The sequence below is a fragment of the Oncorhynchus mykiss genome, chromosome 19 (assembly GCF_057628025.1).
Source record: "Oncorhynchus mykiss isolate SJ-2025 chromosome 19, ASM5762802v1, whole genome shotgun sequence".
NCBI lineage: Eukaryota > Metazoa > Chordata > Actinopteri > Salmoniformes > Salmonidae > Oncorhynchus > Oncorhynchus mykiss.
The window spans coordinates 69,319,723-69,335,034 of record NC_143040.1 but is presented as its reverse complement, the minus strand read 5'-3'; the positions used below and the strand labels follow the sequence as shown (position 1 = coordinate 69,335,034).

General features: G+C 45.7%; 1 protein-coding gene across 7 annotated transcripts; it reads right to left on the bottom strand.

The window, feature by feature from the left end:
* Window positions 1-1,852: 1,852 nt before the first annotated feature.
* Window positions 1,853-13,760, bottom strand: znf513b (zinc finger protein 513b). 7 transcript variants are annotated; one of them, XM_036955242.2, is made up of 5 exons: window positions 13,437-13,760; window positions 12,852-12,989; window positions 11,133-11,246; window positions 5,425-6,057; window positions 1,853-4,845 (listed from the first exon to the last, which is right to left on the bottom strand). In XM_036955242.2, exons 2-5 carry the CDS (start codon window positions 12,889-12,891, stop codon window positions 4,082-4,084), a joined length of 1,551 nt encoding a protein of 516 aa, XP_036811137.1. In that variant the 5' UTR covers window positions 12,892-12,989; window positions 13,437-13,760; the 3' UTR covers window positions 1,853-4,081. The 7 variants fall into 7 exon arrangements, with proteins under 7 accessions (XP_036811137.1, XP_090067746.1, XP_036811140.1 ...); XM_090211620.1 differs by having other exon boundaries at window positions 5,431-6,057; window positions 11,133-11,243; window positions 13,437-13,489; XM_036955245.2 differs by having other exon boundaries at window positions 5,431-6,057; window positions 13,437-13,487.
* Between the last annotated feature and the right edge of the window lie 1,552 nt (window positions 13,761-15,312).

Genomic DNA, 15,312 nt, shown 5'->3' with positions numbered 1-15,312 from the left:
ATCCGAAGCATACCACCTCATCTGTGAAGCATGGTGGAGGTAGTGGTATGGAGAAGGGAAGGAACTGCTCATGATCCGAAGCATACCACCTCATCTGTGAAGCATGGTGGAGGTAGTGTTATGGAGAAGGGAAGGAACTGCTCATGATCCGAAGCATACCACCTCATCTGTGAAGCATGGTGGAGGTAGTGTTATGGGGAAGGGAAGGAACTGCTCATCATCTGAAGCATACCACCTCATCTGTGAAGCATGGTGGAGGTAGTGGTATGGAGAAGGGAAGGAACTGCTCATGATCCGAAGCATACCACCTCATCTGTGAAGCATGGTGGAGGTAGTGGTATGGAGAAGGGAAGGAACTGCTCATGATCCAAAGCATACCAACTCATCTTTGAAGCATGGTGGAGGTGGTGGTATGAAGAAGGGAAGGAACTGCTCATGATCCGAAGCATACCACCTCATCTGAGAAGCATGGTGGAGGTGGTGTTATGGCGTGGGCATGTATGGCTGCCAGTGGAACTGCTTCCCTTGTATTTAGTGATGATGTGACTGCTGACAAAAAACAGCCGGATGAATTCTGAAGTGTTTGGGGCTAATGATATTATCTGCTCAGATTCAGCCAAAAAGCTTCAAAACTCATTGGACGGCGCTTCACAGTGCAGATGGACAATGACCCAAAAATGATGCAAATTGTGTCACTGTCCAAATACCTATGGACCTGACTGTGTATATATATATATATATATATATATAGTGCCTTGCGAAAGTATTCGGCCCCCTTGAACTTTGCGACCTTTTGCCACATTTCAGGCTTCAAACATAAAGATATAAAACTATTTTTTTGTGAAGAATCAACAAGTGAGACACAATCATGAAGTGGAACGACATTTATTGGATATTTCAAACTTTTAACAAATCAAAAACTGAAAAATTGGACGTGCAAAATTATTCAGCCCCCTTAAGTTAATACTTTGTAGCCCCCACCTCATATCTTTAAGAAATGGCTTTCTTGCCACTCTTCCATAAAGGCCAGATTTGTGCAGTATACGACTGATTGTTGTCCTATGGACAGAGTCTCCCACCTCAGCTGTAGATCTCTGCAGTTCATCCAGAGTGATCATGGGCCTCTTGGCTGCATCTCTGATCAGTCTTCTCCTTGTATGAGCTGAAAGTTTAGAGGGACGGCCAGGTCTTGGTAGATTTGCAGTGGTCTGATACTCCTTCCATTTCAATATTATCGCTTGCACAGTGCTCCTTGGGATGTTTAAAGCTTGGGAAATCTTTTTGTATCCAAATCCGGCTTTAAACTTCTTCACAACAGTATCTCGGACCTGCATGGTGTGTTCCTTGTTCTTCATGATGCTCTCTGCGCTTTTAACGGACCTCTGAGACTATCACAGTGCAGGTGCATTTATATGGAGACTTGATTACACACAGGTGGATTGTATTTATCCTCATTAGTCATTTAGGTCAACATTGGATTATTCAGAGATCCTCACTGAACTTCTGGAGAGAGTTTGAAGCACTGAAAGTAAAGGGGCTGAATAATTTTGCACGCCCAATTTTTAAGTTTTTGATTTGTTAAAAAAGTTTGAAATATCCAATAAATGTCGTTCCACTTCATGATTGTGTCTCACTTGTTGTTGATTCTTCACAAAAAAATACAGTTTTATATCTTTATGTTTGAAGCCTGAAATGTGGCAAAAGGTCGCAAAGTTCAAGGGGGCCGAATACTTTCGCAAGGCACTGTATATATATTTCATCATCATCTAACTTGACAGAAAGACATACCTGAAAAGATCGACGACCATCACCACTCCTATCACGAGTACAAAACCAACAAAAAGCAAAACACTTCAGACAAAAGGTTTTATTTCAGTACTAGAGATGTAGAAGGCACAATGTACAAACAGTTAATGTGGTCCTGTCTGTTCTCGGAGTAGCCTTACAATCAGCAGGGGTCCTGTCTGTTCTCTGAGTAGCCTAACAATCAGCAGGGGTCCTGTCTGTTCTGAGTAGCCTTACAATCAGCAGGGGTCCTGTCTGTTCTGAGTAGCCTTACAATCAGCAGGGGTCCTGTCTGTTCTGAGTAGCCTTACAATCAGCAGGGGTCCTGTCTGTTGTCGGAGTAGCCTTACAATCAGCAGGGGTCCTGTCTGTTCTCTGAGTAGCCTTACAATCAGCAGGGGTCCTGTCTGTTCTCTGAGTAGCCTAACAATCAACAGGGGTCCTGTCTGTTCTCTGAGTAGCCTAACAATCAGCAGGGGTCCTGTCTGTTCTGAGTAGCCTTACAATCAGCAGGGGTCCTGTCTGTTCTGAGTAGCCTTACAATCAGCAGGGGTCCTGTCTGTTGTCGGAGTAGCCTTACAATCAGCAGGGGTCCTGTCTGTTCTCTGAGTAGCCTTACAATCAGCAGGGGTCCTGTCTGTTCTCTGAGTAGCCTTACAATCAGCAGGGGTCCTGTCTGTTCTCTGAGTAGCCTTACAATCAGCAGGGGTCCTGTCTGTTGTCGGAGTAGCCTTACAATCAGCAGGGGTCCTGTCTGTTCTCTGAGTAGCCTTACAATCAGCAGGGGTCCTGTCTGTTCTCGGAGTAGCCTTACAATCAGCAGGGGTCCTGTCTGTTCTCTGAGTAGCCTAACAATCAGCAGGGGTCCTGTCTGTTCTCGGAGTAGCCTTACAATCAGCAGGGGTCCTGTCTGTTCTCTGAGTAGCCTTACAATCAGCAGGGGTCCTGTCTGTTCTCTGAGTAGCCTTACAATCAACAGGGGTCCTGTCTGTTCTCGGAGTAGCCTTACAATCAACAGGGGTCCTGTCTGTTCTCTGAGTAGCCTTACAATCAGCAGGGGTGTATTTGCGAAGAGCCATATGGAAGCAAAGGGACGAGACTTTAAACTCTGCATTTCTGTTTCTAAACATTTTGAAACTGCTACTGTGTGCTAGGCATCGTCTCCAATGAGAATACAACGTGATGTCTGCCAACGCAATACTATTTTCTGAGAAACATTGTTCAAATCAACTAAAATATATCAGAATTTGTTGCAAAAATAAACTCTTTAACTGTTTCACAATTACATTCTTTACAGATAGTTTTTTTGTTGTTTTTGGAATACACAATTCAGAAATGGCTTAAATCTCAATCAAAACATACAATTTTCAAACAACGCATCTACTTTATTAAAAACAACATTTAACCATAAAAAAAATAAAAGGTTGAATCTTGAATCCCACAGACACACCATTTAATGCCCTAAGGCCAGTGCAGTGTTCAGATCCAGGAAACCAGCACATGTAGCTCCGCCTCTAAAAGGTTCCTGAGATAAGTCGCGCCCCTCTGAGGGAGAGCAGAGATCGGGGTCGGGGGTTACCATTGTAACACACAACACACACAGACCAACACTGAATTCAAGGAACAGGGAACCATAACCAGGGAGAGGTGTGTGTGTGTGTGTGTGTGTGTGTGTGTATGTGTCAGTGCTGTGTGTGTATGTGTCAGTGCTGTGTGTGTGTCTCAGTGCTGTGTGTGTATGTGTGTGTGTCTCAGTGCTGTGTGTCTCAGTGCTGTGTGTGTGTGTGTCTCAGTGCTGTGTGTGTGTGTCTCAGTGCTGTGTGTGTGTGTGTGTGTGTGTGTGTGTGTGTGTCTCAGTGCTGTGTGTGTCTCAGTGGTGTGTGTGTGTCTCAGTGGTGTGTGTCTCAGTGCTGTGTGTGTGTGTGTGTGTGTGTGTGTGTGTGTGTGTGTCTCAGTGCTGTGTGTGTCTCAGTGGTGTGTGTGTGTCTCAGTGGTGTGTGTGTGTCTCAGTGGTGTATGTCTGTCTCAGTGGTGTGTGTGTGTCTCAGTGGTGTGTGTGTGTGTGTCTCAGTGGAGTGTGTGTGTGTGTGTGTGTGTGTCAGTGGAGTGTGTGTGTGTGTCTCAGTGGAGTGTGTGTGTATGTCTCAGTGGAGTGTGTGTGTGTGTGTCTCAGTGCTGTGTGTGTCTCAGTGGTGTGTGTGGGTGTGTGTCTCAGTGGTGTGTGTGTGTCTCAGTGGAGTGTGTGTGTGTGTGTGTGTGTGTGTGTGTGTCTCAGTGGAGTGTGTGTGTGTGTGTCTCAGTGCTGTGTGTTGCTGTCTGCTGTAGTGTCCTGGTGTGTGTGTTTGTCCCAGCTGTGTGTGTTGTGTCCGTGTTTCCTCTGATGGCGTTTGTAGTTGTCCCAGTGTCCCGTAGTGTAGTCACACTCAGCACAGCCATATGGCTTCTCCCCCGTGTGTCTCAGCATGTGTCTCTTCAGGTTCATACTCTGGTTACAGCTGTAGCCACACACAGAGCAGTGGAACGGCTTGGCTCCAGAGTGAATCCTCTCATGGCGCCTCAGGTTGGCCAGGTTCCCGCAGGCGTACGAGCACTGGGGACAGCGGTAGGGCTTCTCCCCCGTGTGGACCCGGAGGTGGCGTTTCAGGTTGTCCAGGTGGGCCGAGGCGTAAGGGCACTGGGGGCAGCGGTGGGGCTTCTCCCCGCTGTGGGTGTGGGCGTGTCGGGCCAGGTGGTTGGGGTAGAGGGAGAGGAAGGGGCAGAGAGGGCAGCGGTACAGCTTACTGGCCCCCGGCCGGACTGTGTGTGAGTCTGTGTCAGTGGGGCTGGAGGAGCCTATATCCTTAGAGAGGACAAACTCAGAACATTGACTACACATCTGTCCTCTGCCCTCCGCCTCTCCCTCTCCTTCCAGGGTGAGGCCACAGGAGCGACAACAGAGGGGGAAGAGGAGGTCGGGGAGGGGGGCGGAGGGGGGGAGGGAGGGAGAGGCTACCCCCCCTAGGGACTGGAGGAAATCAGAGTCCTCCCTCACACACACTGTCAGGTCTGACAAAACGGCATCTGGAGGAGAGAACAGTACACACACACACACACACACACACACACACACACAACCTTTAGTTCAGTAACCAGCCAACCAAACAGAGCTTCTTCCTCTTTTTAAACTGCAGTTTCAGGAAGTTAACCAACACTTCTCCTTTCACTCTGAGCTACAGACTAGAACTTTCAAAATAAACCTCTTTTCTGGAACAGATTACCTCTGTGTGTGTGTGTGTCTAAGTGTGTGTGTGTGTCTAAGTGTGTGTGTGTGTGTGTGTCTAAGTGTGTGTGTGTCTAAGTGTGTGTGTGTGTCTAAGTGTGTGTGTGTGTGTGTGTCTAAGTGTGTGTGTGTCTAAGTGTGTGTGTGTCTAAGTGTGTGTGTGTGTGTGTGTCTAAGTGTGTGTGTGTCTAAGTGTGTGTGTGTGTGTGTGTCTAAGTGTGTCTAAGTGTGTGTGTGTGTGTCTAAGTGTGTGCGTGTGTGTGTGTTTAAGTGTGTCTAAGTGTGTGTGTGTGTCTAAGTGTGTGTGTGTGTCTAAGTGTGTGTGTGTGTGTGTGTGTGTGTGTGTGTGTGTGTGTACTCGCCTGACTGTATGCCCTTACCTTCACCGTTTTCTCTGTGTGTGTGTTTTCGTCTGCTGCGTCTCTTCAGTGTGTGTGTGCGTTGCGGCCGGGGCTGAGGCTCCTGGCTGTGCGAGCGCTGGTGCCTCCGCAGGTTCCCCAGGGAACTACAGGCATAGTTGCAGGCGTTGCAGAGGTAGGGCTTCTCCCCGGTGTGTGTGCGCGTGTGTCTCTGCAGGTTGACCCTCTGTGTAGAGGCGTAGGGGCAGTGGGGACAGCGGTAGGGCTTCTCTCCATCATGGGTTCTCATGTGGCGTTTGAGATGGTTGGAGTAGCGAGAGGAGAAACTACACAGAGAGCACGTGTACAGCTTCATACAGACTTCTTCATCACCCGCCTTACTCCTCTTCCTCTTCTTCCCCCCACTGGATTGGACAGCCGGGGTTGACTCCTCCCCCTGTGAGGTATCCTCCATGGCTGTGTGTGATTCTGATTGGAGGCCCTCTTCGCAGCTCAGGCAGTAGAGTCCCGCCCCCAAGTCAAGTCCTGCTCCCAGGTCAAGGTCGGTCCCCATCAATTGGCGGCACCCCTTACAGGAGAGGAATGCCGGGAAGGCCGAGTCACCCGAAGCTGGAAGGCTGGTGCCGTCATCACTCAGAGAGAACACTGTCATACCTGATAGAGAGAGAGAGGGAAGAGTGAGAAAGAGATGGAGGGAGGGAGAGGGAGAGAGAGGGAGGGAGAGAGAGAGAGAGGGAGGGAGAGAGAGAAGGAGGGAGAGAGAGAAGGAGGGAGAGAGAGAGAAGGAGGGAGAGAGAGAGAAGGAGGGAGAGAGAGAGAGAGGAGGGAGAGAGAGAAGGAGGGAGAGAGAGAGGAGGGAGAGAGAGAGAAGGAGGGAGAGAGAGAGAGAGAAGGAGGGAGAGAGAGAGAAGGAGGGAGAGAGAGGGAAGAGAGAGAGAAGGAGAGAGAGAGAGAATGAGGGAGAGAGAGAGAAGGAGGGAGAGAGAGAGAAGGAGGGAGAGAGAGGAGGGAGCGAGAGAAGGAGGGAGAGAGAGAGAAGGAGGGAGAGAAGGAGGGAGAGAGAGGAGGGAGAGAAGGAGGGAGAGAGAAGGAGGGAGAGTGCTAGAGCGAGGGCAAAGAGAGGAGTAGAGAGAAAGGGGTAGAGAGAGAGGAAGAGAGCGAGGGAGAGAGAGAGAGGGAAGGAGCATACAACAGCATTTGGTCAAGGACTCGTAAAACCATGATCAGTGCATTCGGAAAGTATTCAGACCCCTAGCCTTATTCTAAAATGGATTAAATGAAAGAAATTCCTCATCAATATACCCACAATACCCCATAATGACGAAGCGAAAACAGGTTTAGAAACGTTTGCAAATTTATACAAAAATAAAAATACAGAAATACCTTATTTACATTAGTATTCATTAGTTTCAACATTAAGCTCAGGTGCATACTGTTTCCGTCGATCATCCTTGAGATGTTTCTACAACGTTATTGAAGGTCCCCAAGAACACAGTGGCCTCCATCATTCTTAAATGGAAGAAGTTTGGAACCACCAAGACTCTTCCTGGAGCTGGCAGCCCAGCCAAACTGAGCAATCGGGGGAGAAGGGCCTTGGTCAGGGAGGCAACCAAGAATCCAATGGTTACTCTGACAGAGCTCCAGAGTTCCTCTGTGGAGATGGGAGAACCTTCCAGAAGGACAACCATCTCCGCAGCACTCCACCAATCAGGCCTTTATGGTAGAGTGGCCAGATGGAAGCCACTCCTCAGTAAAAGGCACATGACTGCCTGCTTGGAGTTTGCCAAAAGGCACCTAAAGACTCTCAGATCACGAGAAACAAGATTCTCTGGTCTGATGAAACCAAGATTGAACTCTTTGGCTTGAATGCCAAATGTCACGACTGGAGGAAACACGGCACCGCTCAGCATCTGGCCAATACCATCCCTACGGTGAAGCATGGATGTTTTTCAGCGGCAGGGACTGAGAGACTGGTCAGGATCGAGGGAAAGATGAACGGAGCAAAGTACAAAGAGATCCTTGCTCCAGAGTGCTCAGGACTTCAGACTGGGGCTAAGGTTCACCTTCCAACAGGACAACAAACCTAAGCACACAGCCAAGACAATGTAGGAGTGGCTTTGGGAAAAGTCTCAATGTCCTTGAGTGGCCCAGCCAGAATCCGATCGAACATCTCTGGAGAGACCTCCCCATCTAACCCGACAGAGCTTGAGAGGATCTGCAGAGAATAATGGGAGAAACTCCCTAAATACAGGTGTGGCAAGTTTGCAGCGTCATACCCAAGAAGAGTCAAGGCTGTAATCGCTGTCAAAGGTGCTTCAACAAAGTACTGAGTAAAGGGTCTGAATACTTATGGGAATGTGATATTTCAGTTTAGTATTTTTACATTTGCAAAAATGTCTAAAAAAATGTTTTTTAAATGGGGTATTGTGTTTAGATTGATGAGGGGGGAAAATGATTTAATACATTTTAGAATAAGGCTGTAACATAACAAAATGTGGAAAAAGTCAAGGGGTCTGAACATTTTCCGAATGCCCTGTAAGTGTGTGTCTGTGTACTTGTCAGTGTCAGCCTGGTTACTAGAAAAAGCATCCCATTGGTCACTAGAAAAAGCATCCTATTGGTCACTAGAAAAGCATCCTATTGGTCACTAGAAAAAGCATCCTACTGGTGACTAGAAATAGCATTCTATTGGTCACTGGAAATAGCATTCTATTGGTCCCTGGAAATAGCATTTTATTGGTACCTAGAAATAGCATTCTATTGATCTCTAAAAATAGCATTCTATTGGTTCCTAGAAATAGCATTCTATTGGTCACTAAAAATAGCATTCTATTGGTCACTAGAAATAGCATTATATTGGTCACTAGAAACAGCATTCTATTGGTTCCTAGAAATAGCATTATATTGATCTCTAAAAATAGCATTCTATTGGTTCCTAGAAATAGCATTCTATTGGTCACTGGAAATAGCATTCTATTGGTCCCTGGAAAAAGCATTTTATTGGTACCTAGAAATAGCATTCTATTGATCTCTAAAAATAGCATTCTATTGGTTCCTAGAAATAGCATTCTATTGGTCACTAAAAATAGCATTCTATTGGTCAAAAGAAATAGCATTCTATTGGTCACTAGAAAGAGCATTCTATTGGTCACTAGAAACAGCATTCTATTGCGGACATCTGAAAAGCTCCTGAAGACATCGATATCGACCTACAAAAAATATATATAAAATGTTTTGAAAATTATTGCAGAGCACTGGTGTGATGCTCAGAGACGAAGAGCGCTGCTTATGCTGTGTTCAAAACAACTCAGGAACTCTGGGGGAGAAAAAATGTGCTCCGACTGGGAAGGGACATTTTTTTGTTTTGAACTCAGAATTCAACTCAGGAACTCTGGGGGAGAAAAAATGTGCTCCGACTGGGAAGGGAATTTTTTTTGTTTTGAACTCAGAATTCAACTCAGGAACTCTGGGGGAGAAAAAATGCGCTCCGACTGGGAAGGGACATTTTTTTTGTTTTGAACTCAGAATTAAACTCGTGAACTCTGGCCTCTTTCTAGAGTTCTGACTTTCCAACTTGAAGATCACCTCCGTCATGATTTGACCTCGTACTTTTCACAGTTCTCCGTTGTTTTGAACGTGGCCTTAGACCGAAGCATGCTGCTCTGACCACTCCAGTTCACAATGCTCTCGATGATACTTGATGGAAACAGCGCATTCCCCAAACCCCCGAGGACAAACCTTAACCCTCTACAGACTAAGCCCTGTCCAAGCCGAGGGGTTGTACTAAGCTATATGGAGTTGTTTTCAGAAGGTCATACCAAGGATCATTTAGCTATTTGAGTTAGAAGTTTAAGGAAACGAATAAAAAAAATTAAACATTATTTTGATGAGAAATGATAATTTGGCCTCACATCTAGTAGCCCATAGAAACACATTTAATACCATATTCACTACATGGAACAGAAACTAAATGAAAAAGAAGTTTGTCCTGAAGTGTCTGTCCTCTATCTGAGAGATTTAAGAAAGATCAGGAAACATAAATAATATACGTTTGGTTTAAAATATATATATATATATTTAACCCCTTATTTTTTGTCACTAAATAGTCTCTATATATTATTTCATAAATGTTTTCAACTGGTGCAGGCGAACTTTCAGACAAGTCCTGTGAGACCTGCGGGTGTACTAGAGCAAAAGACACCCACATGAGTCTCACCTTTCCACAGACGGGCCCATATTAGTGTGTAACACAAACTGTTCGCTACAGACAGAGGTTGGCAGATCAGCGCTACCGGCTTCAGACGGGTCCCAAGACTCTTGTGGGGGCCGTAGAGAAAAACACAGAGAACACCGTCATGTTTGTGAGAGTCTCGTCTTTTCATAATAGTTTTGAAGGCCAAACCATTCGGATGTTACAAAACCAATTTTGTGAGAATAATGATTTTCTGGATGTCTCTTGGTCTGACAAACACCGCTCTAGCTCTGTCACCTTCCACCGCAGGTGCGGAAGTGAGACATCCGTGGATGCCGTGGATTGAGACGGAATCCAATGCAACAAAAGGTGATATCTCTAGCTTAAACTGATGGATTTTAAATGGGGATTGTTTTATTATGCTAATAGAATTCTCACGGGGGCGTGGACATAGACTCTAGAGGGTTAACCCCTCGGACTTAATACCTACGCTTCAACCTTTCGAGTTGTTTCTGTTTTAACTATGCTGAATTAACCCTGTTTACCACTCGGAAGTAAACCCGTTTACCACTCGGAAGTAGACCCGTTTACCACTCGGAATTAACCCCGTTTACCACTCGGAATTAACCCTGTTTACCACTCGGAATTAACCCTGTTTACCACTCGGAAGTAAACCCGTTTACCGTTCGGAACTAACCCTGTTTACCACTCGGAATTAACCCTGTTTACCACTCGGAATTAACCCTGTTTACCACTCGGAAGTAAACCCGTTTACCGTTCGGAATTAACCCTGTTTACCACTCGGAATTAACCCTGTTTACCACTCGGAATTAACCCTGTTTACCACTCGGAAGTAAACCCGTTTACCACTCGGAATTAACCCTGTTTACCACTCGGAAGTAAACCCGTTTACCGTTCGGAATTAACCCTGTTTACCGTTCGGAAGTAAACCCGTTTACCGTTCGGAATTAACCCTGTTTACCACTCGGAAGTAAACCCGTTTACCGTTCGGAATTAACCCTGTTTACCACTCGGAAGTAAACCTGTTTACCGTTCGGAATTAACCCTGTTTACCACTCGGAAGTAAACCCGTTTACCGTTCGGAATTAACCCTGTTTACCACTCGGAAGTAAACCCGTTTACCGTTCGGAATTAACCCTGTTTACCACTCGGAAGTAAACCCGTTTACCGTTCGGAATTAACCCTGTTTACCACTCGGAAGTAAACCCGTTTACCGTTCGGAATTAACCCTGTTTACCACTCGGAAGTAAACCCGTTTACCGTTCGGAATTAACCCTGTTTACCACTCGGAAGTAAACCCGTTTACCGTTCGGAATTAACCCTGTTTACCACTCGGAATTAACCCTGTTTACCACTCGGAAGTAAACCCGTTTACTATGTGGAATTAAACCTGTAACCACGCAGAACTAATGCATCACAAAATAGACGTTCATCCATAATTTCGGAAGTGAAACTATGAGATCAAGTTGGTCCGTGTTTGTGTATATGTGTAAGTGTGTGTGTGTGTGTGTCTGACCTGTGTCTCTGTCCAGCCCCATGATCTCTGTGTCTCCAAACTCACAGAGCTCTCCACTAAGCAGGAAGTCACTGTCCAGAACCAGGCATCCTGGCTCACACTCCACACCGTCTACTATATCTCACACACACACACACACACACACACACACACACACACACACACACACACACACACACACATTATACTACACCGTCTACTGTAATACACACCATCATTATACTACACTGTCTACTGTAATACACAGCATCATTATACTACACTGTCTACTGTAATACACACCATCATTATACTACACACCATCATTATACTACACACACCATCATTATACTACACACCATCATTATACTACACACACCATCATTATACTACACTGTCTACTGTAATACACACCATCATTATATTACACACACCATCATTATACTACACACACCATCATTATACTACACTGTCTACTGTAATACACAGCATCATTATACTACACTGTCTACTGTAATACACACCATCATTATACTACACACACCATCATTATACTACACACACCATCATTATACTACACACCATCATTATACTACACACACCATCATTATACTACACTGTCTACTGTAATACACAGCATCATTATACTACACTGTCTACTGTAATACACAGCATCATTATACTACACTGTCTACTGTAATACACACCATCATTATACTACACTGTCTACTGTAATACACACCATCATTATACTACACACACCATCATTATACTACACTGTCTACTGTAATACACACCATCATTATACTACACACACCATCATTATACTACACACACTATCATTATACTACACTGTCTACTGTAATACACAGCATCATTATACTACACTGTCTACTGTAATACACACCATCATTATACTACACTGTCTACTGTAATACACACCATCATTATACTACACCGTCTACTGGAATACACAATAACCTTTATCACACTAATATAGCACTGTGGGGTGATTGAAGAGGAGAGGCAGGTGAGAAGGAGGGAGAGAAAGAGAAAGGGAGAGGGAGGAAGCAAGGGGAGAAGGAGGGAGAGAAAGGAAGGGAGGAAGCAAGGGAAGAGTGAGAGAAAGAGGGGGGAGAGGGGGCTGGAGGAGATTGAGAGGAGGGAGGGAGGAGAGGTCAGGGAGGGGAAGTAGAGACAGGAAGCAGAGAGAAGGAAGGGAGGAAGAGATGAGATAACTCACACACAGGATGGGATAAACACATTCATGAGGACGAAGAGAGGAGGATGACACCCAACCATGCACACAGGCATGATGAGAGAGAGAGAGAGAGAGAGAGAGAGAGAGAGAGAGAGACCGAAAGAGAGAGACAGAGAGAGAGAGACAGAGAGAGAGAGACAGAGAGAGAGAGAGAGTGAGAGAGAGAGAGACATTACAGTTCTGGAAGCTAACAGAGGTTTAACAATTGAAGTACACATCAACTCTGTAACTATATGATCTAATCCTGTATCCAAGTTGTATATACCCAAACCCAAGACTTCACTCAAATCAGTACAAGTATGGATTACAGTTGATCTAGTAAGCACCATGAGCACTCCTCTAGAAGGTACAAGTAGCAATCCATCTCAGACATTGAAATATGTGAAAACAACCAGCTAGTTAGTTTTGTAATAACTCCTTCGCCACCCAGTCAATAACATGACTATAGTAGGTAGAAAAGGCTATAAAACTGTACTTACATTTGACGGGCTGTGGGTTTGATTGTTTTCTCCTCGGCATTCTTCCTCGCTGTCAGTTAGTCGCAGTTCCCTCTGTGGGCTGGTGGCGAAGCACTGATCTATACGGCGTGTAGGCTGATCATATTCCTCTTCCTCTTCCTCCAAAGGACAAGGACACAACTATCAGTGTCATCAGACTCTCTCTCTCTCACTCACTCACTCACACACACACACACACACACACACACACACGTTAGCTAACTAACTTGCTAAATACGAGGGGGCTGACTTAGTTTGTCATTCTAGCTAGTTTGTTAGTCTAACCGAGAACATCGTTAGCTAGCTCTATTTAAAAGACAGTGAGTTGTTCTATCTGTGGCTCTATTGGGAAGAAATTGGTCGGATAGAAGCGACTCATCTGGCTAACTTAGATAGCTACAGCTACGCTAACTAATGGTCGGTATTTAGGAGAAAAAAACAACAACACAAAAATAGCCTATACGTTTAGTTAAATGTAAATTCTAAACAACAAGCTAACTTTACATCAACTTAAATTGTTGTTTAATATATATATATTTTTTTCGGTTAAAATAGTCTCTTACTAACTTCCTCGAGGGTCCAATGTGTATATACTGCGAGTTCATGGGGCGTGACGTCAGTTCTTTTTTGTAAATATACTTCCGGATCTTGGGTCTTGTAGTCATTCAAATGTAGTCAGTTCACTTTGACTTCGAAGAAAAAATGTAAACGTTTCTTTCTTTTTTTTTACTTTCAAGTTTATTGTTGATTTATTGCGCATGCGAATAGGCCTCATACAGCACACATCATAAACGGTGACGTTAAACTTCTAATAATGCACATACGTAATAACAATATCCTCCGACCTGTTATTGTACAGGCCTCTGTAAAACACACACATATTCACCTGACACTGGATTTTACCACCAGGTGGAGTTACTCACACTCTCTCTCTCTCTCTCTCTCTCTCTCTCTCTCTCTCTCTCTCTCTCTCTCTCTCTCTCTCTCTCTCTCTCTCTCTCTCTCTCTCTCTCTCTCTCTCTCTCTCTCTCTCTCTCTCTCTCTCTCTCTCTCTCTCTCTCTCTCTCTCTCTCTCTCTCTCTCTCTCTCTCTCTCTCTCTCTCTCTCTCTCTCTCTCAGAGAGAGAGAGGTGGGGGGAGAGAGGTCTCTCTCTCTCTCTCTCTCACACTGAGGGCAGTGTGCAGTGTAATGGCGATTGCGTCGTCCGTGGATCTGTCAGGGCAGTAGGCGAATTGGAGAGGGTCGAGTGTGTCGGGGAGGGAGGAGGTGATATGGTCTTTGACTAGCCACTCGAAGCACTTCATGCTGACGGAAGTGAGTGCTACTGGTCAGTAGTCATTCAGTTCAGTTACTTTCTCTTTCTTGGGCACAGGGAAAGATAGTGGACATGTTGAAGCAGGTGGGGATAACGGCCTGAGCTAGGGTGAGAAAATGTCATAGAACAACAATTCCCAGCTGGCCTGTACATGCAACTAGGGCACGGCTAGAGATACCATCTGGGCGTGCCGGCAGCATCGCAAGGGTTAACAGTTGGTGGTTGAAAATATCCCTCTAGTAGTGTGGGGGCTGTGCTTTGGCAAAGTGGGTGGGGTTATATCCTGCCTGTTTGGCCCTGTCTGGGGGTATCATCGGATGGGGCCACAGTGTCTCCTGACCCCTCCTGTCTTAGCCTCCAGTATATATGCTACAGTAGTTTATGTGTCGGGGGGCTAGGGTCAGTTTGTTATATCTGGAGTACTTCTCCTGTCCTATTCGGTGTCCTGTGTGAATTTGAGTATGCTCTCTCTCTAATTCTCTCTTTCTCTCTTTTTTTATTTCTCTCTCTCGGAGGACCTGAGCCCTAGGACCATGCCTCAGGACTACCTGGCCTGATGACTCCTTGCTGTCCCCAGTCCACCTGGCCGTGCTGCTGCTCCAGTTTCAACTGTTCTGCCTGCGGCTATGGAATCCTGACCTGTTCACCGGACGTGCTACCTGTCCCAGACCTATTATTTGACCATGCTGGTCATTTATGAACATTTGAACATCTTGGCCATGTTCTGTTATAATCTCCACCCGGCACAGCCAGAAGAGGACTGGCCACCCCTCATAGCCTGGTTCCTCTCTAGGTTTCTAATCTCCACCCGGCACAGCCAGAAGAGTACTGGCCACCCCTCATAGCCTGGTTCCTCTCTAGGTTTCTTACTAGGTTTTGGCCTTTCTAGGGAGTTTTTCCTAGCCACCGTGCTTCTACACCTGCATTGCTTGTTGTTTGGGGTTTTAGGCTGGGTTTCTGTACAGCACTTTGCATATCAGCTGATGCAAGAAGGGCTATATAAATACATTTGATTTGATTTGAACACGTTTGAAGGACTTACATACGTCCTCAGTGGAGACTGTGAGTGTGTAGTCACGTTGTCCTCAGGGGCTCTCCTCGGCAGCTCAGGGTCATTGTGCTCGACTC